Source organism: Juglans regia, chromosome 4 (genome assembly GCF_001411555.2).
Source record: "Juglans regia cultivar Chandler chromosome 4, Walnut 2.0, whole genome shotgun sequence".
Classification (NCBI taxonomy): Eukaryota; Viridiplantae; Streptophyta; class Magnoliopsida; order Fagales; family Juglandaceae; genus Juglans; species Juglans regia.
The window spans coordinates 32,380,029-32,407,607 of NC_049904.1; the positions used below are offsets into that span (position 1 = coordinate 32,380,029).

At 34.1% G+C, this 27,579-nt stretch overlaps 4 protein-coding genes and 1 non-coding gene across 7 annotated transcripts; 3 read left to right on the top strand and 2 right to left on the bottom strand.

Annotated features, from left to right (window-relative positions):
• The first annotated feature begins 2,054 nt into the window (after window positions 1-2,054).
• LOC109021930 (delta(12)-fatty-acid desaturase FAD2-like) lies at window positions 2,055-5,408 on the top strand. Of its 3 annotated transcripts, XM_035689898.1 has the most exons (3): window positions 2,094-2,252; window positions 2,433-2,510; window positions 4,023-5,408. In XM_035689898.1, exon 3 carries the CDS (start codon window positions 4,034-4,036, stop codon window positions 5,198-5,200), a length of 1,167 nt encoding a protein of 388 aa, XP_035545791.1. In that variant the 5' UTR covers window positions 2,094-2,252; window positions 2,433-2,510; window positions 4,023-4,033; the 3' UTR covers window positions 5,201-5,408. The 3 variants fall into 3 exon arrangements, with proteins under 3 accessions (XP_018860212.1, XP_035545791.1, XP_018860213.1); XM_019004667.2 differs by lacking the exon at window positions 2,433-2,510 and having other exon boundaries at window positions 2,055-2,252; XM_019004668.2 differs by lacking the exon at window positions 2,094-2,252 and having other exon boundaries at window positions 2,327-2,510.
• Window positions 5,409-12,618: 7,210 nt separating this feature from the next.
• Window positions 12,619-13,308, top strand: LOC109020746 (VQ motif-containing protein 25-like). The gene has a single exon (XM_019003273.2). The coding sequence runs from the start codon at window positions 12,677-12,679 to the stop codon at window positions 13,166-13,168; it is 492 nt and encodes a 163-aa protein (XP_018858818.2). The 5' UTR covers window positions 12,619-12,676; the 3' UTR covers window positions 13,169-13,308.
• A 2,168-nt stretch (window positions 13,309-15,476) lies between these two features.
• Window positions 15,477-19,195, bottom strand: LOC109020749 (probable plastid-lipid-associated protein 13, chloroplastic). The gene is made up of 7 exons (XM_019003275.2): window positions 18,782-19,195; window positions 18,135-18,256; window positions 17,974-18,057; window positions 17,751-17,847; window positions 16,938-17,154; window positions 16,167-16,219; window positions 15,477-15,658 (listed from the first exon to the last, which is right to left on the bottom strand). The coding sequence occupies exons 1-7, from the start codon at window positions 19,049-19,051 to the stop codon at window positions 15,563-15,565; spliced, it is 939 nt and encodes a 312-aa protein (XP_018858820.1). The 5' UTR covers window positions 19,052-19,195; the 3' UTR covers window positions 15,477-15,562.
• A 22-nt stretch (window positions 19,196-19,217) lies between these two features.
• On the bottom strand, window positions 19,218-19,290 carry TRNAA-UGC. Its single transcript has one exon. It is a non-coding gene; the product is annotated as a tRNA-Ala (tRNA).
• An 86-nt stretch (window positions 19,291-19,376) lies between these two features.
• LOC109020747 (DNA polymerase delta small subunit-like) lies at window positions 19,377-25,681 on the top strand. Its single transcript, XM_019003274.2, has 15 exons — window positions 19,377-19,475; window positions 19,740-19,869; window positions 20,667-20,773; window positions 20,874-21,000; window positions 21,513-21,620; window positions 22,504-22,619; window positions 22,734-22,817; window positions 23,532-23,600; window positions 23,675-23,746; window positions 23,828-23,919; window positions 24,021-24,148; window positions 24,353-24,454; window positions 24,611-24,678; window positions 25,208-25,274; window positions 25,416-25,681. Exons 1-14 carry the CDS (start codon window positions 19,410-19,412, stop codon window positions 25,265-25,267), a joined length of 1,329 nt encoding a protein of 442 aa, XP_018858819.2. The 5' UTR covers window positions 19,377-19,409; the 3' UTR covers window positions 25,268-25,274; window positions 25,416-25,681.
• The last annotated feature ends 1,898 nt before the right edge of the window (window positions 25,682-27,579 follow it).

A 27,579-nucleotide genomic window follows, 5' to 3' on the forward strand; every position in this document is an offset into this window, starting at 1 on the left:
TTTGATTACAAAATTCAAACTGATCTATCCTGCAGTCACTATCTATATTCATTGCAGGACTATATTCATTGCAGGACGAAGTACAAAATACAAAATACAAAATTAGTTGAACCCCTCCAGTGGGAAAGATTTATTGAAGTCAAGCTTTCAATGGTGTCATGGTTTCCACTGCTTAATTGCATGTGCTGGACACTTTGAACTATATTCCGTTGGTGGAGCCTTATTACAACTCCCGTATCCCCCACTCACCTTGTTTTGTTTGTTTTCGAAGCAATGTTACTCTTAGCTCTCTATTTACATTTGTTGATCTGACACATTTTGAATCATATGTTTAATACTTGAGCCGGCTTTTGAACCGGACGTGGTGTAAAGTCATGTTTTACACGAGCTAATAAAAAAAATTGACCCATTATTTTTGCCATAAAAGAATGACTCGTTATTTTTTCCATAAATCTTTCAACACTTCATACCGAAATATCATGTGTGTTCAAGTTTGAGTTGCTGTAACCAATGATTAATATTATTATCGCCAACCTTCCACTACAATACCTTTATATCAAATTTATGTTGGTCATAAATTTTCTAAATCAGATTATAGATTCCAATTTCATAAATTTATTTTTTTAAAGAAATTTAAAAATAACCGAAAGGATGTTTATAGAAAAATATCAGAAGTAAAAATAGAGAAATAAAAGGAAAATTGGAATGCTTGGATAGCATAGCTACAACAAAAAGTTGTGGCTCATGTTGTCCAAGCTAATTAATTGAACGAAATTATAATAACGTCACTACAAGAAAAATGAGATTTACAATCTTTTTCAACTTAATATATATTTATAGGTGAGATTCACTATCTTTTTTTAATTTTTTATAAAAAGTAATAAACTCGTATTAACATCTAAACATATTTTAAATTAAATTTAAATGAACTTCACATAACTCTAATTATTATTTATAAAAAATTGAGTTTAGTTCAATATACAAACGCAGCCTAAAGTAATTCAACATATATAATAGTTAATTAAACATCTAGAACACATAAAATAATGAACCAAAATCTATTATAGATATAACGGACGTTATTTTAACAAGCACGCGCGTGTTCCAACCTGTTAGTACATACGTAGAAAAGAGGGCTCCTTGGGTTTGAATTTTCAAAACAAAATAATAAAAATAATAATATTATCATATCATTATTTGTGATAAAGAAATTAAGCTTAACTCATTAAAATCTTGACATCTCTTCTCGTTCAAGTTTTTGACTCATAAAATATATAATACCAAGTCGGCCTTTCTGACTAATTGAAAAAATTCAAATAACTGCATAAAATCTCAATAATATCGATATACTTGTCCCAATCATTCATAAAAAAAAAGTAAAAAAAAAAAAAACAATTGACTAGTATTAATCACATTAATCACATGATACATGTAACATTCAATTTTAAAATTTTACAAATTTGATTAAATTTTCTTGGTGGGGGTGTGGGTAGTTAGGCCAAAGAGTACGCAATAATGAAACCTAATAATATTTAATAGCCTCTCGTTGTAGTTAAAATTATGAATAATTCTTATCTTTAGTTATTATTCATTATTTCACACTCCAATATACTTTATGAAAAATACTCAACACCTTAAAAATTATATATATATATATGTATCAAATTGTATGAAGTGTAGAATTGAATAATGGTCGACGTATAGCAAAATGCTAAAATTATATATGAGATTTTCTTATTTCAGATTGTGAAATAGCTGATGTTTTGGATGGTTTTTGTCGTCATCAATAATTATTTTTATTTACATTCATCTTAATAGAGTAAGGAATCTGAGAATACATTTATATATAATTTTTTAATTTTTTTTACAATTTATTTTAAATAATTAATAAAATTATGTCATCTTATTAAAAATAAATTTTAATATTATAAAATTACGTTCCATTTTATATATGCTGTAAATTAATTATAAAATAACTTGATTATCGAAATGGCAGATAACAAAGAAAAGAAAAACAAAATTAATGAAATTAATGATTGCGACGTGTGCGGAATATCAAATTACAGAGAGAGCGAGAGAGAGAGAGGCTCGGCAGAGGGAAATTAGAAAGCTTTAAATACAGAGGCATCGTTGAAGGCCTAAAGACATTCCGGCTATTCCTATCCATCGGCCAGCGTTTCCGTTCACAGAGAGAGAGAGAGAGAGAGAGAGATTGATTAGTTTCGGGAGCTAGCTAGCTTCTCTATTTTCCGGTAAGTATTTTAATTTGTGCCTTTCCTAATGTTTATATATTAGTTTCTCTCTGGTTTGTTTCGTGCATGAATGTTCCCTCTCTCTGTTTCCTTTTTTGTTTTTTCTTGTTGTTGTTATACATATGATTCGATCCGTACGTGCTTTGTGATTGAATGTCGAAAATCGTGTGCCAATCGGAGCTTTTGGAAGTTTTCCTCTCGCCGTATATATGCTTTTGAATATTTTATTCTTAAAGATCTAGACGTACGTTGTAAAAGGTCAGTTTATTGTTCTTAATTTGTTTCCTTTGTCAACACCTGAACTAGCTTTTTCATTTTTTATCTTCCTTAAATTTGTACGTACATCCTGGTTCAAGAAATGCTCTTAGCTTGAGCTCAAGCAAAGAAACTAATTGCGTGCATTATCGTATTCAAATTTGAGTCGTACGTTTTCATTTTTATCTAATTTTAAACCTCAGATTTATATTTTTAGCGGTTAATTTTTTCTTTTCTTTAATGCTTTGGATCCGAGAAATTAATCTGTCGATTAATTGCTTTTCTTCAATGGAGCTTGCTGTATTATAAAATCATCTGTGGGGGCCTTTTTTTTTTTTTTTTAATTATTTGCATGAAACGCGTCATCGTCGTTCTTACTTCTTCTTCGTCTCTTTCTTCCCTGCGAAATTTCTCTCGACCTATTATTTTCTAAACATCTTTCTTTCAGCTCGTCCTTTTATTTATTCGGGTATTAAGGATGGACGTCGTTCATTTTTATCAAACACCGATTCTTCAGTCGTCCCGAAGTTACCGGAGTTGCAGATGTCCTTTCACTTTTACCAAACGAAATAAATTAAGCGAAGGAAAAAAAAACCTCGGATGTCCGGTCAACTTTAATGGGTGTGGACAAGGATTTTTGGTTCTAAAACTGGCTTTTATTTATTTTTAATTTTGATTGTTGTAATGAGATGTTTGTTGTCACTCGCTCCCTTTTCATGTATTCACAAAAATAAGTACACATGTTTTTGTGAATACAATTGCTTACGTGCGTTTTTTAAATATAAGATAAAAAATTGAGGCAGTATTAATGCAATGAATTGAATGATAGTAAATGGAAAGGGCGGACGACCGGATTAAGATTTTTTTTATAATTTATCGAATCAATTTTTTTATATAATTAAAAGAAATATAATATTATGGTCTATATTATTTACACGTAGGATTTAATGTTTTGATTTTTAAGAAATCTATGGTAGTCATGTCTAAAGTTGGCCTGTAAAAATAAGGGATAGACCGGTGAGGTGTAAAAAAGATAGCCGCCTTCGTATGAATCCCGTAATAAAAGCGTGGCTCTTGCTTGCACCTTGAATGCGGTACGTGCCACGTGGAGTGTTATCCACCTTCTGGCGTTCCAAGCACCCGCAAATAACGAATAGTCGCTTGACTCGCTTTTGGTACGTACATAGGGAAAACTGTTTTTTTATTTTTTCGGTCCACTTATTTATTTATTTATTTATTTTTTTAAAAAAAAGGTAATACACGAAATTGCGACGTTCTTAAAGATTGTATTTAGTATTTACTATCATTCTGCACTTAGACATGTACTTTTTTTTAATTTATATTTTAATTTCATGAGCACTAATCAAAGAAAATACTTTTGTCCTAGTTTGGGGGCAATAACTTTTATATTGTCTCTCCTTGAGTTGTCTATTTATCAATTGCTTTTGTAAAATCTTAGACCAATTAGCATTTCTTGTGTTAGATATATCACATGCCACTTCTCTTTGTTTGCAGGTTGAAGAACGATGGGTGCCGGTGGTCGAATGACAGCTCTCCCGACTGCCAACAAGTCTGATCAATCCGACAGGCCGCTGAAGCGAGTTCCCCACACAAAGCCCCCATTTACACTGAGCCAGATAAAGAAAGCCATCCCACCTCATTGTTTCCAGCGTTCTGTATACCGCTCTTTCTCCTACGTTGTTTACGACCTCGCACTAGCCTCTCTCTTCCTCTACATTGCCACCAATTACTTGATCCACCACCTTCCTCATCAACTTCTCTCATACCTGGCTTGGCCAATCTACTGGATTTCCCAAGGTTGTGTCCTCACTGGCCTCTGGGTCATAGCTCACGAGTGTGGCCACCATGCCTTCAGTGACTACCAATGGCTCGATGACTTGGTTGGCTTCATCCTCCACTCCGGTCTTCTTGTCCCTTACTTCTCCTGGAAGTACAGCCATGGCCGCCACCATTCTAATACAGGTTCCCTTGAGCGAGATGAAGTCTTTGTTCCGAAGAAAAAATCCAGCATCGGATGGTACTCCAAATACCTTAACAATCCACCAGGCCGAGTCCTCACACTTGCCATCACACTCATTCTCGGCTGGCCTCTGTACCTCACATTTAACGTTTCCGGCAGGCCCTATGATCAGTTTGCAAGCCACTACGACCCTTATGGCCCCATCTACTCGGATCGCCAGCGACTCCAGATATACATTTCTGATGCCGGTGTTCTTGCCGTCTTTTACGGGCTTTACCGCCTTGCCATGGCGAAGGGACTTGCTTGGGTTCTATGTATTTACGGAGGACCTTTGCTGGTCGTGAATGGGTTCTTGGTGCTGATCACGTTTTTGCAGCACACTCACCCTTCGTTGCCCCATTACGATTCCACCGAATGGGACTGGTTGAGAGGAGCTTTGTCAACAGTTGACAGGGATTATGGAATCTTGAACAAGATTTTCCACAACATCACAGATACGCATGTGGCGCACCACTTGTTCTCGACGATGCCGCATTATCATGCAATGGAGGCCACGAAGGCAATAAAACCTATTTTGGGAGATTATTATCAGTTTGACGGGACACCAATTTATAAGGCAACGTGGAGGGAGGCAAAGGAGTGCATTTATGTTGAACCGGATGAAGGTGGCGCCCAGAGCAAAGGTGTCTTCTGGTACGCCAATAAGCTGTAGTAGTACTGCTCGATCATTGGAACTCATGCCTACTATATATTAGCTTAATTTCCTTTATAGGTATAATCCAAGTTGTAATATGCTTACTGCGAATTAGATCTGTTGTCGGCCTGCGTACGTACGTACCTCATCATGGTCGAAACAAAGACAAGATATGCCTGTTTACGTTCTGATCCTGATCTCATAAATAATATTGTTTCTTGAATAATGAGAAGAAAGCAATATTTAAGCACATCTATTTGTAACCTAGCTATTTGGAACATCTTGAGACTTGATATGATATGTGAATCGTCATGGCTTGAGAATTAATTCAGAACATTTACCTTTTGAAGCGTATATGCTCGTGGGCGCTCTCCCATGATCTCCTATCTCCATCACTAGAACCAACAATTAGACGGCCTCCACTTTGAGAAGGGTTCTGATATTCTCTTTTTTCCCCGCCCCCTCCTTCTTCCCCTTCTATTTCCTTTTCCTCCAGTATGCATAGATTTTTTATCTACAAAAATGATATTTACGATTACGGAGTGTGTAAATACTATGTATTCCTTTTGAAAAAATAAATAAATATGAAACTCATTTTAAAAAATTAGTTTTTTTAATAATGAATCATACTCTTTTTTAAAAAGAGTAGGCGACATTGTTCCTCTTGTCAAAATCATTTAATGTGACGTACCTCTACGACAATGTCATTGATGTGACATGTAGCTTGAATAGTGGTGCTATTAATGCAGCGTGGTTTTTTGATTTGACTTACCATGCTGGCGTCCTTGGTGGTCTTGTTAGATCTCTAGAGGCAACTCGACGTGGAGATCTAACAAGTCTGTCGATGTCTCCTTGTCGGAAGATCGAGGATCCCATTTACTTCCCATTTGTTACGCCGACAAGTACTTAAGGGCTGGATGCTATTCGAGGGGTCTCCAGGACGTCGAGTCTCATCTCCCTGCAGTACGCTCTCTTATGGAGGTTGCGTCCAAGGGGCTACCCGTGGGTTGGGCTGAAGAGTCTATTCGTTTTGGATTGAGCCTTCGTTTCTCATTCCCTTAGAATATTGGTAGTGGCTTCTCTATCTTCATCTTCATCTTTAAATTTAAAGAATACGTCTTTAAATTCATCTATATTGGCTTATACATCTCTAAATTTTTGCATAGCTATAAATAGCGCTTCTTCAAATTTGAATAATCACTGTTCACTCTTCAAATATTATTTTACTATTTTGTTCTCTCTCCTACTTATTAAAATCAACTTTGTAGAATTTATATTAAGATAATTTTGATACATAAAATTTGTATTAAGTTGATAATACAAAGTGGATGTTAAATGTAAAATATATATAAAAAAATAATTTTAAGAAATAAATAAAAAATAATAATAATTTATTATTATTTGATTCAAATATGCATAAATCAATATGAAAGTTTTTTTTATATGTAAAATTATTCTTAAATATATGTAGATGCATAAACCATTACCAATATTCTTGTGAGCGCTTCTCAAGCCCATTAAGATATAGGGAGGAAAATATGTATTAAAAAAAAAAAAAAACGCCATCGAAATGTTCTTCTGGTGATAGCCGACTAATTAAATGGCCTGCCCTGCTAGCTGACCACTCCAGGTAACGGACGTTTTAGGCCTACTGAACCGAGGTCAGAGGGTCATGACAAGCTGGCCTGCATATTCTTTGTGTGTTGTAGGCTTTCTTTGTATAGAAACCTGGCCTAGTCCAGTCAAGTGGCCCTTATAATACATTAAAATCCAATCGTTCGAAGCTGCTATTCTGTTATCATTTATCAAGACTGCCTTGTTATTCTTTTTAAGTTGTCCACGCAATAATAAATGGTATCAGCACAACAATACCGTTCCTCATGTCCTCATGAGGGGGATTATATGAAGAATAATGTTAAGAGTTCTCGTTGGGGCTCCTGTTGGAGCTTTAATATATGTTTTTTATATATATTTTTTTTAAATTATTTTTTATATAGATTTTTTTAACAAATTTAAATATTTTTAAAAAATAAAAAAAGTTCAGAATATTATTAAAAAATATCTTTTTAATCATGAAATAAAATAAAAAATTATATTTTATGATTTTTTATTTTACTTCGTGATTAAGGAAGTATTTTTTAATAATTTTTTTTTACTTTTTAATTAAAGAAGTGTTTTTAATGATGTTCTAAATTTATTTTATTTTTTAAAAATATTTATAAAAGTATTAAAAAAATCTATATAAAAAATTACTTAAAAAAACACATAAAAATACATACTATAGCTCCAATGGGAGCCCCTAGCGAGAGCTGTAGCATCGTCCTTATATGAAAAGCACATCACTGGTCCTATTGAAGACATTAGGGATTTTGAAGGAGGTAGATTTTCATACTCGGTTTTTTTTTAAAAAGACTAATAATAGCTAGGTGTTCTCCTGATTTAATATCAAACATCAATTAGTGATTAGTATTGTTCATCTAGGTTCCAACCCAAGAACCCAGGTTTCAAAACTTGTCTGAAATCCAGATTAGGTGAGCCCATGTCAAACCCAAGGCGGAATCGGATTGAAACCGATTTTTAAAAACCCAGAACTTGAGATTCGGGTTGCACCTGGTTTTCGGTTTTTTTTTTTTTAATCAAAGCCTACATTTTATATATATTTTTTCATGAAAAAAAATGTTGATATAACATTCAAACTCTATTTATTTAATTTTTTAAATCAAAACCTAAATGTTCATTGACCACCAATAAAAAACCACATAGAGAATAGAGTAAATAAAAACATAAAATTGATGATTCATTGGACATAATATGCATTTTTCATTTGAATTTCTGTCCATTTAGTTGCTAGAAATAAACAAAAAAAGAAAATCAAACCATTCAAACAAAAAAAAAAACAAGATTATAGGTTTATAACTGTACTTAGATTGGGTGTACTCAGATTTATTCCAGGCTGGAACCCACAACTGAAACCTGATTGTCCGGGTTCCAAATCGGGCCGGGAAAAAATCCAGGCTGGATGAACAGGTCTATTAGTGACAAAAAATGATGGAGTGTCAAGGTTTAGTTGATAGACCAAATGACAATTGGTGGTTGCAAGCATCCAAACTTGTCAAAATCAGATCATTTTAAAAACATGTTATACAATTCTTGATCCAACTTGTGTGATTTTAAATAATTAGTGCCTACTTATTTGCTTTCACCTAATACCACAAGGTTTAAATAAGTATTTAAGAAACTCAATTTGACTAATTAAAGATATCATTGACATATATATAGACTATTACGTGGATAATGAACCTCTTAACTATCCTCTACTATATTTTAGAGTACTCATGTATAGTTGCTGCTTCCTTATGCAGGGATTTCTTTAGAACAATTATATATATATATATATATATATATATATATAGATGGTTTTTCTCATCCATTTTTTATTTTGTATAGTGTTTAGTGAAAAACAAAGAACTATAACACATGTTAATGAAATCCATAAAAATTCCCACTTGGTTGCAATGAGTGCCACTTGGTATACAATTATTGGGAGTTTTTAGTTGACCCAAAATAAAGTGAATATAGTAGTACGCCAGTTTAAAACGCAGCACAAATACACTCCAAACGACATAAATTTCAATTCTTTAAGAATTGAGTTGGGTTTAAAATGTCTACCAGACTACAACCGAGCAGGTCCTATTATATACAATGTGGGTTTTTGTTGACAAATAATAACTTTAGTGTAATGTTTATTTATTTAATTATAATTGGTTGGCTGAAATTTTGAATGAAAAATTTTATTAATCATCTTTATATATTATATATTATATATATTTTTTTTTGTTCTTATTAAATCTATAGTATATAAATTATGATTAGAAGAATTCAATAATTTAAAAACAAAAAAAAATTTAAAAAAAAAAAATATGATGTGATAGGTAGAAAACACAAATAACAAAACTCATTCTGAATTGAAGTCTGAAGACGGCGTTGGCGTTGGCACGCATACATCGCCACGTGGCGGTTAAAATCCTTCCACGTACGTACGTACTCTTCCCGTTTGGGCAGGCCCAGTCGGCATGAGCATCTCGGGTGTTGTTTCGCTTTGCTGACGCAAACGCGGAAATAATATCTGCGTGTGTCAAAGACGTCAGATCTGTTTGCAATCCGACGGTTATGATACCATCAGCCACGTACGATATATGCACATCTCTTTGTTTATTTTATTTTTTATTTTAGGTGTTTTATTCTAAAAAAAATATCTAAAAAATTGTATAAAATAAATTTATAAATTGATGTATCAATATGATATATTAACTTATAAAATTATTTATATTATAAGATTGAATATAACGTTTTATGTAAAAACAAATTTCTAAATTTCTATAGCATTCTTCTTTATTAACATATCCTTGGCTATTTTTTTATCTGTACGTCCCAACTAATCTTTCTCCATCTTTTACTCATTTCAAAAAGTCATTGTCCTGCACAGCCCCATGATGATCTTTTTCGATCCCATTTGCAAATATAAATATTTTTCATAAAAACTTATGAAACATATTTAATTTGTCAAGTTATAATCATGTATGGCGTGTTAATTAGTATAAGAATAACAAATACAGCTGCCATGTCTCAATTAAGTATCGCCCTTCAGGTTACTTTCATGCCATTAGTAGGGATATAACCGGTTCGGTTTGATCCGATTTTAGACACATTTTAAAACTTAATCAGTATATATCAGTTTTGAGATTTGAAGAACTGATACCGCACTAGCTATATCCCTAAACAGGTATTTTCGATTTTATCAGTTCCGGTTCTGGTTCTATTCGATTTTTCCGTTATATTATATAGTATATATAATATAATATATTATAGTACATAATAATATAGTGATATTATATTATGATATATTATAATATATATTATAATTGTATTATAGACTACATATAGTGATATATTATAGTATATTATAATATATAGTGATATAATATTAATATAACTATTAATACAATAGACTATAATGATATACATAGTTATTCATATAGGATTTTAAAATTTGATCTTATATTAATTAGTAATTTATCATATAATATAAAAATATTTTATATATAAAAATTAGATATAATATAAAAAATATTTTATACAATATAAAAAATTAAAAATATATATGAACCAATCCTGCCTGGTGTTAGAAAAATGAAAATTGGAACCGGATCGATTTTGACCGATTTTGAAACCCACCGGTCCGGTTTACCAATTTTTTTTTTCATCCCTAGCCATTAAATCCAAAATATATACGTCCCAAAACTCAACCCCATAGAAGAAGCGACAGGCTTACCTGTCAGGATTCAATCACATAATTAAGAAACTTGTAAAAAAGAATAATACAAGATTGTATATATATTTTTTGTTTTATGGTGTTTACATAGTAGAGGTAGAATAGAAAAGAGACACCAAGAATGAAATAATTATAGGCATAAAATTATATCCAAATATGCATGTGTACAAAATGCAGATGATCATCAACAAGGTTTAGTCAGAAAGTTATTGGAAGGGGCTTAATCATCTTCTAAACGCCCGCTGGGTATTATCATGAGCTTGGGTCAAGGTATGGTCCAATATTAAACTAATGAATCCAAGGCCTAACCTCGTATGAGCGTGATCTGGATGGAGTCAGATCACTAACTGCCTAAACACTTAGGATGAAAATGTTATTGGCTCATTTGGAGATAAAATAAGCCCTAATATCCTTTAGACTTAATTTCAAATAACAAGAGGGACGGTTATCAATTAATATTATCCGAAAAAGTCACAAAACTCTGTTTGTAGGGGTTCATGTACGATTATGATCTCATATGGATTTTTAGCTGGAGAAATCATATTACTCTTCACTGACTTAGGCATCAGAGGCGTCCCATCGAACCCTCAAGCCCCTTTACTCTTTGGTTGCAAGTGATCGTGTGTGGAAAGCTGTGAAACACATCTTTAACTGTTATGAAATAAATAGTCACAAATTTGCAAAATAGTTTAAAAACATGGCACAAAAGATTGTACCAAACATGAATGAAAAACTGTACGTTCAACCTCAAAGCAGCATATTTATTGTTTTGAGATGTATTACAAATATAAAGAGATTATTTAAAAGTAAATTTATAAAGTGAAGTGACTTTATATGATCAGTTATATTTACTTTACAATTTAACGTACTATACTTTAAACCACACTATTTTGTGGGTTTCCTTTTGTTTAACATTTATGGCCAAATAGTTTTTATTTGAAAAAAACACTACAATATTGATCAGTTCAAAACTTCAAATAATCAATGATTTGTTAATGCTGATCAACCAGAAAACAATACTTCAAGTATTTCAATGAGTACTTGCTGAACTATAAAACAATCCGAATGATGTTTAAATGTTGGAGTTCATGCATGAAGGTGCAAAATCAGAGAATATTTAGTAACTTAATTAATTACTAAAATATATATGAAAAGGGAATTAAAAAGATTAGAGGGACTGAGGCCGGCCGAGGGAGCGAAGATAAATAATTATGAACTCCCGATCTCGTGTCGATAATCTGCAACGCTGATTACGAACGGCTAGCTAGCTAGCTGTCGTTTGTAAAGATTGGGCAAGCCATGATTTCGGGTTTTATTCAAACGACCAAGCGGATTCTCATAGGTTGAGATATGACATGATCATGGGAGCCAAAATAGTACCCATGGCCGTACGTGCTCGTTTATGAGCGATCCCAACTCCAAACCAGTGCATGTATATATGGTAATATGGTAAGCATATATATATATATATAAATATATATATATATATATATTAAGGAATATTCATGTTTTCCATGATCAAGAATAAATGGGGTTCTACCTGGCAGATTGTGCAAACTTATAAAACGAAGCATGCATGGCCATAATATCTTTTTGGCCGCCAGTTTGGTAAGAATCCTGAAGCCTCATCCTATATATATCATAACAATTAACATCAAAATCTGCAATGATTTCATAGAGATCACAAAGAAAATTATCCTATATGTCATTTTTTTTTTATTCCAGGATGATGATATATATATATATATATATGCATATATACCAATCCTTTTGATCTTCCCGGTTCTCTCGGCTGCATGCATCTCGCCAGAAGACCAACAACTGTACACAATATGTATAATTATCTAATCAACAAATTGGGAATTGGGGGACCCTCAAGAGTTCTCTCTACTTTATTGACTTCCTTGCAATCTACCAGACATGGCTTCATCCACTACTACTTGCTCCCAACACAGAGCCAGCTTGTTTGTTTTTTTGTTTTTTTTAATTCTTTTTCTATTGCCCTCTCCATCAAACAATCTCCATTAACACTTCTTCTCCACCTATATATATTCTCTCTCTCTCTCTCTCGCTCTCTATCTATATATATAAGCATCCCTTCCTTTCTTCTAAACAAACACACCAACTTCTCCGCACCTCTCTCTCTCTCTGAGCATTTTCCAATGGAGGTGATAACAAAGAAGCAAAGTTGTAAGCCATGTTCGACTTCAACTCCTGATCTAGCCGTGCACCAAGATTCAAAGAAAATATCCAAACCCAAACCAAAGATACGCATAATTCACATATTTGCACCCGAAATCATCAAAATCGACGCAGCAAACTTCCGCGAGTTAGTGCAACGACTCACCGGAAAACCCAGTACAGAAAAGGGCGGCAATGAGAAACCAAGAATTACCGGAAGAGAAAAGCCGAGAACTGCTACATCCGGCGAGCCAGTGGCGAAGAAAATAGAGCTCCGACCTATGATTCGTGGTCTGGAGTCAAGGGAGAGAGTTAAGGACGAGGAAGGGATGTGGAATGGCGAGAAATCAGGTGGGTTCTTGGGCGGTTTTGCAGACTTGGAGGGTTTTATCCAAGAGCTTGGTGAGTTCCCACTTCTTCCGTTGGATGCTAATTCCCACATGCATGGTTTTGGAGAAGCTCAACTTGCCTAGCTATTGAAAGAAACCGATCGAATGGTTTTTCTTTCATGGCCATTTCTTCTGTCATTTTATGATCAACGTTTGAGCTTTAGGAATTTTTTTAGGTTGATATTTAGGAATTTTGTTTTGGATATGTTAAATGGTTTATGTATTATCATATGGTATCTGATGATCATCTTTATTTACTTAATTTTCTGATACTCTTAAGATCTATCTCTTCTGTAAATAGCCGGGCTATACTCTCAGGCTTCTTGATCTCCAGCAGAGAAATTGCCTTAATTCTACACGACAACATTTGGATGTAATAGAAGCAAGCAACTGGAGATATTTTCTTAAACTATTTTTTTATTAGTTTTCATATGAAATTTCAGTTCAGTACTGTATAAGGGTTTTGTCTCTTTCGTTTGGATGTGGCACTGGCTCGTCTTTGTGGGCCTCTCTTTCACTCTCTCGATCTTCAGAATATTTTCTGGCGAACCAAACAAGAACGTGCAGAATTTAATTCTAGATAAATGTATTACTTTTCTTGCAAGACTTGCTATATTTATATATTATCTCGTTTAAGCCAATCTATTACGAAAAGTCGTCTCTCACTTTATCACGTCGATACAGAGATCAGACTGAAAACATATTTCATATGATGAGCTTGAGGCACGTCTTCCAAGTTTAAAAAGTTCTGTTCATGAGAACTTAACGGGCAGTGATAGGCTTCCACCTTGCTACTATCCATCTATATATTTTAATTTTTTTAATTTTTTAAAGTATTTTTTTAATATTTTTAATTATTTAAAAAAATTAAAAAAATATAATTTTATTAATACTCACTTTTTTAATTATCAAATAAAAATAAAAAATACAAAAATAAAAAATATAAATAAATAATAAATAAATAGTAGTGAGTAATAACACATAATCACGAATTTATCACGAGAACAATTTTAGTATTTCCATTCTCGAGAACCAGTTCATGAGTTCACACGCGCATGTATTCACTTAGGTACCGTTTTAATAGTGAATTAAAATAGATAAATTGAGATGAAAGTTGAATAAAATATTATTTTTTAATATTATTATTATTTTAAAATTTAAAAAAATTATATTTTTTATTATATTTTGTGTAAAAATTTAAATAAATTATAATGATAAGATGAGATAAAACACTTACCATATCCGGGGCTAGAAGAGTCTTAGAGCCTGTAATTTGATAATGATTTTATGTACTAATAAAGGTAAATGGTTTGGGGCCTAGAGATTATTTTTGGGTTTAGAGCATTGACATTGGCTTTATTAAAAGTTTAGCCAAATATTAAATATGTTGAATTTCATCAAAAGAGAGCTGTATTGAATTGGCTAAAGAAAAAAGTGGGAAGTTTTGACCTACAATAAATGGACATGTTTCTTCAAATTTGAAGGGCTGATATTCACCCATCAAATCTTTTTTTATTTATTTTTATTCACTTTTAATTTCTAATAATCTTTTTTATTCATATATAATCTCTAACTATATTGTAATAATAATGTAAGAATTAAATTAAATTATTAATTAATATATAGTTAGTATAATTATAAAATATGAAATAAATAATATTATATTATTATTTTAATAAATTAAATGATTAATTCAATATAAAGTGATGGATAAGGAGATTTTAGATATATAGAAAATATCTACTTTTTATTAAAATTTAAAAATGAATTTGATGATTGCTCTTACTCTCAGGGATAATTTCTCAGGTAACAAGTAATTTGGTCGAAAAAGGTTGATGCTATTTGTTGACGAGGAAACAGGGGTATGAAGTCAACATTTTCTCTATAAATTTAATACACAACTTGCAATATTGATTCCTTGGGCGGCCCTTGAATGGGATTGAGTTGGCTAGCTATGACGTGATTGAAACTAGCTTAAGATGACATAATATTTTTCAAGTACGATGGGCATGATGGGTTGATTTCTCCAAGTGAGAAAGAAAGGCGAGTTTTGCTACGTACAGTGATTTGTGTATATTTTTTTATATATTTTATTAATATGATTGGCTAAAGTAATTATTTTATATTAAAAATAATATACAATTAATCACATTAACAGAATATATAATGAATACATAAAAATGACTACACGAATTTTTAAAACCGTTATTGTATTGCTTTCAATCAAGCTTCTGGTCATGCGATCCCATTCCAGATGGGCTCCCTGCTTGAGCATTAAGAGCCTATGGTTGGTGCCATTCGGTCAGATGGCCATTAGCATACGGAGTGATTGTATTTTGAATGGAAAAAGGAAATAAAATAATAGAAGCAGCTCGACCAGAGAGAGGAGGACTGAGGGATATGAAATGTAATGCTTAACTCAAAAAGGTAATTGAAGTAGAGAAAATTTTCAGTTTCTCATATATGTACAATTAATTCCTAACTCTCATATTCTGTAATGGGTTCTGGCAAGGAAGACGGAGGCGCTACCAACCTTGTTAGAACTTCAGGCACTCCAGCTGCATCCCTTATTATCTGTGTCAAAATCATCAAAAGAAGTTAGATTGTGAGAAATACCAATCTTTTGGTAGCTATTCCTATACATCGGCTCTTGACCAAACTTGTGAGTCTTCATGAGGATCCTTTGATGTGACAATAAGAGAATGTTTATTGGCATTGCACATTCATCAGTCACCACTCCAACCACATATAAAAATGTTAACCTTGAGGCTAAAACTCTCTATCTTTCAGCTTAGATATAGTACATGCCCATCATTTATTGTAAACACCCCTCCCCCACCTTCTTTCTTCACCTTTTATTTTATTTCTGTTGTATCCTCTTCATAACCTACAAATCAAATGGTGCCTTTCAACAAGTTTTTCTCTTGATAAGTGCCTTTCAACATGTTTTTGGAGCAGCAAAAGAAAACTTAGTGTTGTTATGTCAAGACCTTGAGCTATTATAACATCACCTTGCCCAAAGGTAATGGTCTAGAAATCATTTAAACTCATCCAAGGAGATTACGCTCAATAACGTACTTACAAGTATTTCATCATCAAGATAAGAAATCATGAATAATCTCTGGAAAGTTCCACCTGTACACCGAAAAAGAAACCTCAGTATCCAACTGAAAAACATACATGTAAAAAATTATGATAACTCATCACTGGATTCCGACAAGTCGTTTATAAAATATAAACCTACTCTTTTCCGTAAAAATATTCAGAAATTTATCATGCTTAGGAAGGCATTTGAATGGACTATTGCCCACGTCTATAAATGGATGGTGAAGAAACTGAAACGGCATCTCTAAATGCAAAAACAGCCTCGCTAAAATTTGAAAAGCTTCTTACAGTAAAAATCCCGAAGTAACATTGTCAACATGTTTGCTTTACTAGTGGTGTGCATATGGAGGTATGAAATAGAGAGCACGTGTGTGCAAATATACAAACACATACACACACCAAGGATGTATTACATTCCAAATGAAAAACATGGTGGAACTCTGCAGGTTCTGACACCACAGGAAGGTTTGAGTAGTCAGTTGAACTCTTTGTTTACAACCGCACCCAAGGTTACAAGTAGGCTCATAGAATGAAAACAAGGAGATTTGGAAGATTTAAACAATCAAGAACACATTTTTCCACCTCAGCTCTTCAGCTGCTTCAGTTACCAACTAAATGATAAAAGTAGTAATTAATAAAAGCAAACTAAGTCGCCCTGGACAGATACCCAACAGATTTGTAGAAGTTTAGGTTTTAAAGGCTCACTTGTTTGATTCCAGAAGAAAAGAAACTGCTTAAAATAGCTTACTGAGAGGAATTGTCAGCCCATTGGCAACGGCATCCCTAAAAGGAGCAGGCAGTTGTTGCATTGTATTAACTGCCTGACCAAAAGCACCTCTTAGCTGTTCTGGTAATGTTTCTTCAATAACTGTTGGAGACTCCAGAATCCCTTCAATGTATTCCTCTTTCATTCGAAGCGGTCCCTCCACATATAACTTGGTGGAAAGATTCAGTTTGCTTTCTATCTGCATTTCAACGAAAATCAAGCTCAAAAAATGTGTAAACACAAACGTAGTGTAAAAATGTACAGTTGCCAGCAATGAGATACTCGCATTAACTAATATTTCATTCTGACATTATTCTTGCAACACTAATTTATTTCATTAGAAAGGGGGAAACCCTGTGTGCCCAGGATGTGTGCACAAAACTCCCAAGAATTACAATTCCTAATAAAGGGAGTCAATAAAATCCTTTTTCTTTTTGATCAGTAAGGGAGTCAATAAAATCTACAAGTGCACAAGATCACTTGAACAACAATCTGAAGAACGCAGATTTCAACTCAACAGCAGATGGCTCTGCACCACTAAACATATCATTATTTCTTTCCCCTCCAAATTGTCCACATTAAGCAAATGGGGGAACATTCCAAATGAGAAAACACCTATGCTTTCCAGACCGGCCTTTCAATCCAAAGAACACAAATTATCTTTTGACAATTTTAAGACACTGAATGACAAAGAAACTTCCTTGCATGAGCAACACATCTGTGCAAGCATATTCAGAGAAGACATTTTTTTATAAGTATCAGCGAGGACATTTAAATGAACTCTTAAGTTATTACCGAGTTAAGTAATTTCAAGTTCGCTGTAATCTTTGCATTTCCATCCTTGATTACCACATCCATTTTTGACAAATTAGCCAAAGTTGAAGGAAATCTCCTGCAATAATACAGATAGGAACCAAGGCTATTAGCCACCACTCGATCAAATTGTATATGAAAACGCCAAGATTTAACAATCACTTCCAACAAGGGAAAATAGATTAAAAATAAATGAAGTACTTACTCAAATATAAATTTAGCAGCAAATAATCCTGGGCTTCCAGACCCGAACCACTCAAAATTCCATCTACCTTCCAGAAAGGGCGACCTGGACAGCTGAGGAAATGAGTTAGCAGCATCTCATACCAATTATATAAATATGAAAAATCTTGAATGGGCACCTACGTAGTTGGTCTAGGTGTTGGATTGAGCCTCTCCAAACCAGTTATCCTCTCATTCACATCAATGCGCTGTATATCTGTAGTCTTACCTGTCACTAAAGCCTCAAAACCCCCAGAATCTTTAAACTGAAATTATGGCTCCACAAACAAACACTAATGAGCTTGAGCTTGAGAATTTACCAAAGTACATTCTTGTGCCATATGACTCAAACGCAAAAATAAATAATTATACAAATTGAGAGAGAATACACGCTGAAGCTGCGACTTCTTGCTCTCCCACACGTCTTTGACTTAAAGCAAGAAAAAACAACTAATGGATGTATTAAATTCTACGATATTAGGTTAAATGAATGAAACTAAGCACCAAGGCAACCAAAGAAACGGAAAGTTAACGCGTAACTTGTCAACAATTTTCAAGTAATTTGCATTTTCAATATTTCTCAGCAACCGCAGATCGTAAAGCTAAAAATTTGCCTCCATTCTGAGTGAATTAAAAATATAAGTCACGAAACAATAAACTACATGAATATCGGATTTACGAACAAAAGGAAATCATGATCAATAAGGAAATCAATTGAACAGTAAAATCATGCAAAAAATGTTTAACACAAAAAATAAAGTTTTTTTATATATAAAAAAAGTGATACCCACAGCGAGAAGAAGGGATTCTTTCGCGGAAAGCCTCTCCATTTCCTTAGCGTAAGCTGCCGGAGCTCCCTGTACTGCCTGCTGAACCATTGCTCGGAAAAAGGATCTCCGGCCAATACTCTGGCAGACGTACCGTTTGCGGTGGGTCTCCGTCGACCTAGCGGGGGAGACCAGCGGAGTAGCAGTGGCTGGGGAAAACAAAAACGGAGACGACGAATTTCGACGCGACCGGATTGCGGAGATTGCAGGGAGTGAGCCTTGTATGGAAGCCATTGAAAGACGAGTTATAGGGGAACCCTAGGTTTGTGGAACAATGAAGTGGTAGGTAGCAGGCCTGGTGGGGGGAGGGAGGGAAGAGAGACAGAGACGGACGACGTCGCTATGAGGGTATTTTCGTCGGATAAAAGAAACGTTTGTTTCTTGGGAAAAACATGAAAAATGGAGATGCGGGGTATCGAACCCCGTACCTCTCGCATGCAAAGCGAGCGCTCTACCGTTTGAGCTACATCCCCACTTTCTTCAGGCATTTGAAAAGTTATATATATTCCTAATTAATGATTCTATTTTAACTCTTGCGAAGGGGCTAATGACCAGCTTGGTGAAATTTGGTGGGACTTCTCATCTTCCCGCCATGGAACCCATGGAAATCGACTCCGAGAAGACTCTCCAGAGAAAACAGGCTACTTATACCTCCCTGGTAAACTACCTTCGTTCTTTTCTATATTGCTCCAAGTTTAATCTTCTAGCTCAATACTTACCCCCATCTCATTCCGTTTGGTTGCTGAGAAACCATAGGAAAATGAAAAAAATGGACTCTTCCCGTGGCCAACTCTTAATAGATTCTTCAGTCTGAAGCTGCACTTAGCTTTTCTTGATGTCCCGGAAGCCAACGTTTTGAAAATTTTGTTTGCTTGCTTTTTTCTTTTTCCTGTAAATTTGAGTTTGGCATTGTTGGTCGCAGGACGATATCTTTGAGATTCAGAAAGAGACGTACAGGGGCCAGCAGTACAGCCAGATTTACTTTGCTCGTCTCCACTTGATGCGAACCCTCCTCTATTCGCTCGTTCCAAATCGGAAACCCCATTTACCTGGTAACTTCTGCTTCTAAATCTTCAGGAAATTTATAATTTTTGTGCACTCAAAATTGGTTTCTGGCTGTTTTGTTCACATTGGTATCCTGGGCTTTCGCTTGTTTTCAAGCATGCGCATTATTAAGTTACCTTGGGTCTTCGGCTTTCGATACGACTCAGTTTTAGGGTTTAGGTTTGGGCACGTTGTGACAGTTTGTTCAGGGTTTTGTGTTGACTTCTGCTGAGATACCATATGAAATCACCATTTGTCCCAAAGCTTAAGCTAATGGGAAGAGGTAGATTTTATTTTATATCTTAACACATAGCCTTTGTGATTTTGTTAGTTACAAATGTGTTGTATCGTTAGTTTAGTATATGGAATTAGGAATTTTTGTTTGTGGGAGAATAATTTGGGATTTTGTAGTTTTTTTTTTTTTGGTTCAATGGCTTTCAAAAATAATTTGGGATTTTGTAGTTATAGATAATTGCATGCTCATGAGAGGGGGAATTCGTAGCTGAAAGTTATTTAAGCACTGGGGTTTTTGGGTATCACGAGAATAGGATCTTGGCACCTACTTTTTCCTTTTTCAGTTCCATTTTTTTTCACAGTAGCTATTTTTTATTGGTTGAGAACTGAGGCCAAGAATATATCTTCATTTTCTGGGACATCTCAAATGATTTCTTTAAGTTTTGATACGATGATAATATTGTAATCTAAGAATTGATTTTTTTTAGGTCTCAGCAAGGTACTGATAATTAGATAAGTAGGATTCCATGAAGTAATTTAGAAAATTTGCTGGGATTTTATTGGGTTTCAGTTTGCACAATTTTGCAATTGGAAGAAGGCAAGGAATGCATCATTGTTGGAACCCTTTACAAGCACATGAAACTCAAACCTTGCGTTCTCGATGAGTACTCCAAGGAGGTATTGTTATCTCTTCGTTTTTAAAAAAAAAAAAACATAATTGGTTTTCATGATTGAAATCAGAGTTTTAGAAGTAAATTACTTTCATTGCAACCTACAGAGATCTGCGACTCCCCTTGTCAGGCCTCATAATTTTATGCACACAGATGATAATTTGGTTTTAGAAGACGATAGTGGAAGAGTTAAGCTTGCTGGGAGTGTGCTCTTACCATCTGCATATGTAACAGGTTTGTTTAATGAAAAGCGTATGATACCGAAGTCAGAAAACTCTTATCAGGATCTGATCGTACTTCACTAGTTTTTTTTACGCTATTATAAAAAAAAGGAAACCACTTTTTTTTTTTGGAAATGAGTTGCTCATGTTTTCCCTTTTCCCCGACCCAGTGCAGCTGAAGTCATCTTTATTGCATTACTCCTTTTAAATATTCCTTATTGCTAGCCTAATGAATGCAGTTTTTATTGAGCTGTTCTTTAAATATTCATGTAGTTCTAATAGGTCTAGAAGTAAAATTGATTGGATGGTTGTGATAAAACTTTTTGTAATATATAATCAAGTTCTTAATGCACTTTTCACCTATCTACTTATTTATGTGTGGAAATAGCTGTGAATGCTCAAGTATCTTATTTTCTTAGCTATGGCTAAAATCTGAGATGTGGCTTACAACTTGGTATACCAAAAATCTTAAACTGTCATCTGTATAAAGCATGTTTATTTGCACTGACATGGTACACGCAATAGGCATTGTTGTTGCTTTGCATGGGAAGGAAACTGATGCTGGCGACTTCTTGGTTCAAGATGTCCTAGAAGCTGGCTTACCACCCCAGATAGAGCTTCCTCTAAAATCAAGTATGATCTAGTTTACCTTCTTTCCTTTTTCTCTCTGATGTTTCTACCTCTCAGTATATTATGTGCATCAGCAACTTATGTGTTGGTTAGACATATTCTTCTCTATATAGCTTCTGGAATAATAATCGCTAATAATATCATAAAGCTATTGTACGCATCCAGGGACTTTTATTTTACTGATAAGAAAGAAAAGTTGAACAGGCGTTACCATTTGTTTAATTCGCTTCACAAAAGATACTCACTTACTTAAATTCTGAAATTTTACTTATTAAAAAAACAAAAGATACCACATCAAATATAAAATCAAATTTGGGAGGAAAAAATGGATACAAGCAAATTATGAAAGAAGTTCACACTCACATTCATGAATGAAGCATTGAGTATATGGATACATATTTGTAAGCTAGGAAGAAAGGAAAATTATCTTAACGGGAAAGAAGTTCACACTCATATTCACAAATTAAGTGTTGAATATATACAAAAAAAAATGTTGAATATATACACTTGCATGTGTGTTTCAGTCCTTTTTCTCCTTATGTTATATTATGCAAAACTAGTCTCTCTTATCATGAGTCTAAATATGTTGCTGGGTGGAATTGTGAATAGGATTGAAGGAAATTAGAGAAGTTCTGTTTTTCATCTAGAATTTCATCATCCCCAGTCACATAAGTTGATATTTCACATTTTAAGTGCCTTTTTTTAATTCAACTGGTTAATTTATGAAGCCACTTGAAAATGTGTTACATCAGTTCGTATGACTAGGGATGACAAAATTAAAGTTAAAAAGTAGCATTGCTGAGGAAATTATTTGAATTGTGTTTGCAGAGTTAGCACATATTTTTATCTATGCTTTGCCATGATTTCATTAATTTTGAATGTGCAGGTGAAGACAAGTATGTTGTCTTTGTATCGGGGTTAAGTGTTGGGAGCAGCACTTCTAATCCTCTCCAATTTCAGCTTCTTGTTGATCATATAACAGGACATTTAGGAGATGAGAAGGTTCAATTTGTGTTTGCCTTAAAGCTCTTCTTCTTCTTTAGACTGGGTGAGAAGGGGATACCTGTTTTTTAAGCAATCCCAGATGGCTAATTTTAAAGGACTATAATTGAACAGGAACAAGGCATTGCGGCAAAAATAGTTCACTTTGTAGTTGCCGGGGATTCTATCGAAATCCCACGTGGTCTTCTTAATGGACAGGTAATGCATTTATGATCTGTGTGTTCTTAGGTGAATGAGCAGCTTCAATTTTTTTTTTTTCGAAAAAAAAAACAGCTTCAAAATCATATCTTCCCTTGTATAATTTTCAAGTAATTCTCTTTTAGTGAAAATTGATTGGTACACCTACTAAACAGATTTTTATCTGTTAGAGAAAAAAAGGCAAAAAGATGGCTATATCAGTGTATCACCTCATAATTCCAAGGATGGAAGTTATTCTGAGGACCTAAAAGTTATAGTTTAGTAACCTTAGGGGATATTATTGTGATTTTTCCTTTTCTTTTGTTGTTCTTTCTTCCTTGTTACTTTTCCCCTCTCTCTGGTAGTCTGTTTGTTGCTTCATTCAAAAATAAAGTTTTTTTTTTATCAGTAAAAATGTTGAAAGTTAGAATGGTCTCTGTGCATGTCATTCGCTTGTTGCAACCAGTAGTGTCTGTTTTCTAAAGATTTAGTTGTTTGTATACTTGCAAAAATGATGTCTTGCATATGGATTCAGGAATTAGTTTTGCTTCCTTCCTATTAACCAACAAATAATGAGAACTTTTAACTTATTTTGATAAGACTGGAGCACAGAAAGTTCAAGATGTCACAGTTTTGTTTCTACAAGATTTTATTTGTGATCATGCTAAGATTAAAACACATGGCAGTAACCCATTAATTCATTTCTTTAATTGTCACTTTATTTAATACATGCAGAATTTGGCTTCAAAGGATCAATCAAGGCTGTCTGAGCCTATTAAAGAGCTAGATATATTGTTGACACAGGTTATTATCATTAGTTTGGTTGAGAAGTTAGCTTTGATTCTGTCTCCTAATTGTGACTATCTACATATTTCTAGATTGCTGCTAGTTTGCCTCTAGATATCATGCCCGGCCCCAATGATCCTGCTAACTTTTCGTTGCCTCAGCAGGTTAGTTCTATGTCTTGAAAGCATATTTTCATTGCTATAATCTGCATCTATTGGTTCAATGCTAATTTTTCTTCCTTTCAGCCGTTGCATAGATGTCTTTTTCCTGGGTCTTCGGCTTATAACACTTTTAGGTCTTGTACTAACCCTCATTGCTTTGAGCTTGAAAATATCAGGTATCCGATGGTCATAATTTGTAATTTACCACCCTGCCACCCCTCCCCCTGTTTCTCCCAAAAAAAAAAACACTTTTGACATGGTGTGTTGTGTTTTTAAGATTTCTTGGAACATCAGGTCAGAATGTAAATGATCTTGAGAAGTACTCAGAGGCGAAGGATAAAATTGAATTCATGGAAAGAACATTAAGGTGGAGGCATTTAGCCCCGACAGCACCTAATACTCTTGGTATATCTATAACACTATATGCTACATGTTTTCTATTATCACCTTGGTTGCTTGAAGATTTCTTAGTGCTGAGCAGTTGACTAACTTGAGATAAGAAAAAAGTATTTCACTAAAGAAATTAGAGGACTGGTTGATGAGATTTGAACTTTTATGTGGTTGTAATTGAGTAGCTAAACCAGAATTCACATTGATAATATTTTTCAGGGTGTTATCCTTTCACGGACAGGGATCCTTTCTTCATTGAGACCTGCCCTCATGTTTATTTTGTGGGGAATCAGAATGAATACAAAACTGACTTAATAAAGGGTATTTTCTCTTCAACTTGTAGTTTTGAGCTAAACCATTACTATTTTATACTGTTTTAGTTTTCAAGCGCCCTGCCCCCTCCAATGGCCAACAAAAGAAAAAGGAAAGGGAAAAACAACCATAAATGATAACTTTGATGGTAACTTCTCAATGCAGGATCAGAAGGGCAGTTTGTAAGACTCATATGCATTCCTCAATTCTGCACTACAGGAGTTGCTGTTGTGGTAAGCTTTTATATAATATCAGGATGCTGAAAATTTTCTAGGAATTAGCACCAAACTTGAAGGTTTAAACTTGTTAGACCCCACACATACTGTGCATTTATGTTGTCTATTCTATTCATCCAATGGCTTTTAGTCCCTTATATAGTAAAAAAAGATAAAAACGGTTTGAAGACAAATAAAAAATTGTGCTTGAAATAAATCCATTTTGCAAGATAAGCCTTTTAAGTGAACCTAGGAGGTGTTACTGCTGTCCATCATACATGTATGGTCTTTTGACTGACCCTCTTATGCATGTAATACAGTTGATGTGATCTTATATTGTGCATTACAGTATAGTTTTCATCTTCCCCTGAAGATATAGCATGTAGGAAACAGGATTTTCTTCTCTTACATTTTTTCTTGAGTTAGATGATCCTAATATGTGATTAGAAGACTTTATGCGGTGTCTCAGTATCTTAATTGAAAGGTTTATGGGGTAATATATATTTTGCATGCATGCTTACATAAATTAATTTTTCCGTTTTTGCAGCTAAATTTGAGAAATCTTGAATGTCATACTCTTAGTTTTGGGACTGAATTCATCTCTTGATGACATGGTATGAAGTTCTGTTTGTGTTAGAGCTTTAGATCACTAGTTTAGCTTCAGTTTCTACAAATTTTGTAACATATCATAAGCTTTAGATCTCATGATAACATATTTCATAACTTGTTAAGATTTTCTGTTCTATGCCTCACAGGTTTCTACAAATTGAACTTTTGAATGCAACCGTCTTTGTAGAATCCTCACACAGAGCCAATGAGTGGACGTCTTAAGTTTGAAGCGATTTCTTCCACCACCTAATTTTATCAGTTATCCTCTGTAAACTATTATCGTTCGTAGAATTTCTTTACTATGTGTTTTGTTTCTGTTTCTTTTAATGTACCGTTGTTATAACACAGGATTTTTCGACAAAGATGCTATAAATTATTTTCATGAATTGTCTAATTTCTTTTCTTTCATAAATTGTCTTGTGCACCCCTGAATTATAATTTTTTAATTTGCACCATAAACTATTAAAGTTGGCAATTATCATCCTGAATTATTAATCTGATAGTTTGCACTCTCGGTTCAAATATAACCGATTGGATCGGGTCACATTTGGTTAAGTTTTTAATTTTGTCAAAGAGATTTATATTTACTTTCCAATAAAAATAATTTTATAATCTAAAACATCACATCAAATCACATCAATTTGTACATTTATTTTTGTAATATCTTTAAAACATTTCTCTTCACAATTTACCTCTCTTGTAAGATTGTCAAAGGGCAATACAATTAATTTGGCCATCTTGGGAAATTGGAATATCTGTTCGTACCTAGCGTACCCTAACATTATTGAAACCTTGAGCCCTTTGCTCTTCCCAATGGCTATATTTTCCACGAGAAGTGTTAGAGAGCATCTATTGTAGTGGTGCACACAATGCACACACTACGTTGATGCATCTCATCCACTTATTTTTTTTTTCTTCCTTTAAACGCAGCGGCTTCTCTCATCTCCCGTCTCTCTCTCTCATCATCTCCGCTCTTTCTATCATCTCTCTCTCTCATCTCTGCTTTCGCTCTCTCTCTCGTCTCTGCTCTCTCTCTCTCTCTCTCTCTCTCTCTCTCTCTCTCTCTCATCTACTCTCTCTCTCCTCTCTATCTCATCTCTACTCTCTCTCTCTCGTTTCCGCTCTCTCTCATCATCTCTCCCATCTATCTCTAATTTTAAATTTAACAAACGTGTGGTGTAGATTTTGACAAATAATGTGTGCAAAACTGACTGCTATAAACAGTGACTTCTATTTATAATATTTCATTTTGCACCCGTCTCATTATTCAAATTATTATTTGCCTTCTTCCCAACGTTCCATTTTCCACATAATAAGACACAAACCCACCTATTAATCTTCACCCCACCATATATTTGCATTTGCACTATAGCCTTGTTCACCTCCCCTTCTGAACTCCTACACACTACCCCATTTCTCTCTTTTTCCATAATGGACCCTGCTATCTCTGCCAAAGTTCAACATGTAAACATAAGTCCTCTAATGAATTGCTTAGAAAGTTTGCTGAACTGGGTTCAGATTCCCTAGACAAGGCACCAGCGAGAAAATAGTTAAGAGTGTTGAAGCTCTGGAAAAGATGCAGGATAATGAGAGAAGTTGATCGCTTTGAGAGTCCATAAAATGGCAGGACCGGCTTATTTGGAGAAGAGGTCGCTTCTTCCTCTGGTGTCGATAAGGCGGTTGGCATTGCTTCGGCAACTTGGGATTGGGAGGTCGCAGTTCAAGACAAGGGATGTGAAGAACATGTCAATATTGGGAACCATTGAGAAGGCGAGGATTTATGACATATATTTTCATTTAATTGCTCTTTTTTTCTTCTCAGCATGCTATGTTTCAAATCGTGCATATACAACTAAAGTACATTTGTCATTTGTTGTATTTCTGTTGATGCCACTGTTTTTAACATTTTCTTCCTATTTCTTCTATCTTATATACGTCTATCTATGATGTGTTTACCTGTGGGGAACTTTGTGCAGACATGGAATAAAACTGTAGAAGGGGCATCAAAATTTTTTATGGTGAAGCATTACCACCGGCATAAGCGTTTGATAAATGACATTGTCTAAGGGTTGAGGCTTGAACTCTCTATATACTAGTTTCAAAGCTTTGCAATGTGCCATTACTGGCTTTATATGAGACTGGGAAAGGCAGCCTTGGTACATCGACAATAAATTTACATTATTTGTTCATAAGTATACCAAATATTCGTTTCATCAGTAAGAAATAAATCAAGGTGAATTTCATCATTTCATGCCTTTAAATTCAACTCCTCGTTTGTTTTTATAACTCATTTCAACTCAGTTAATCATT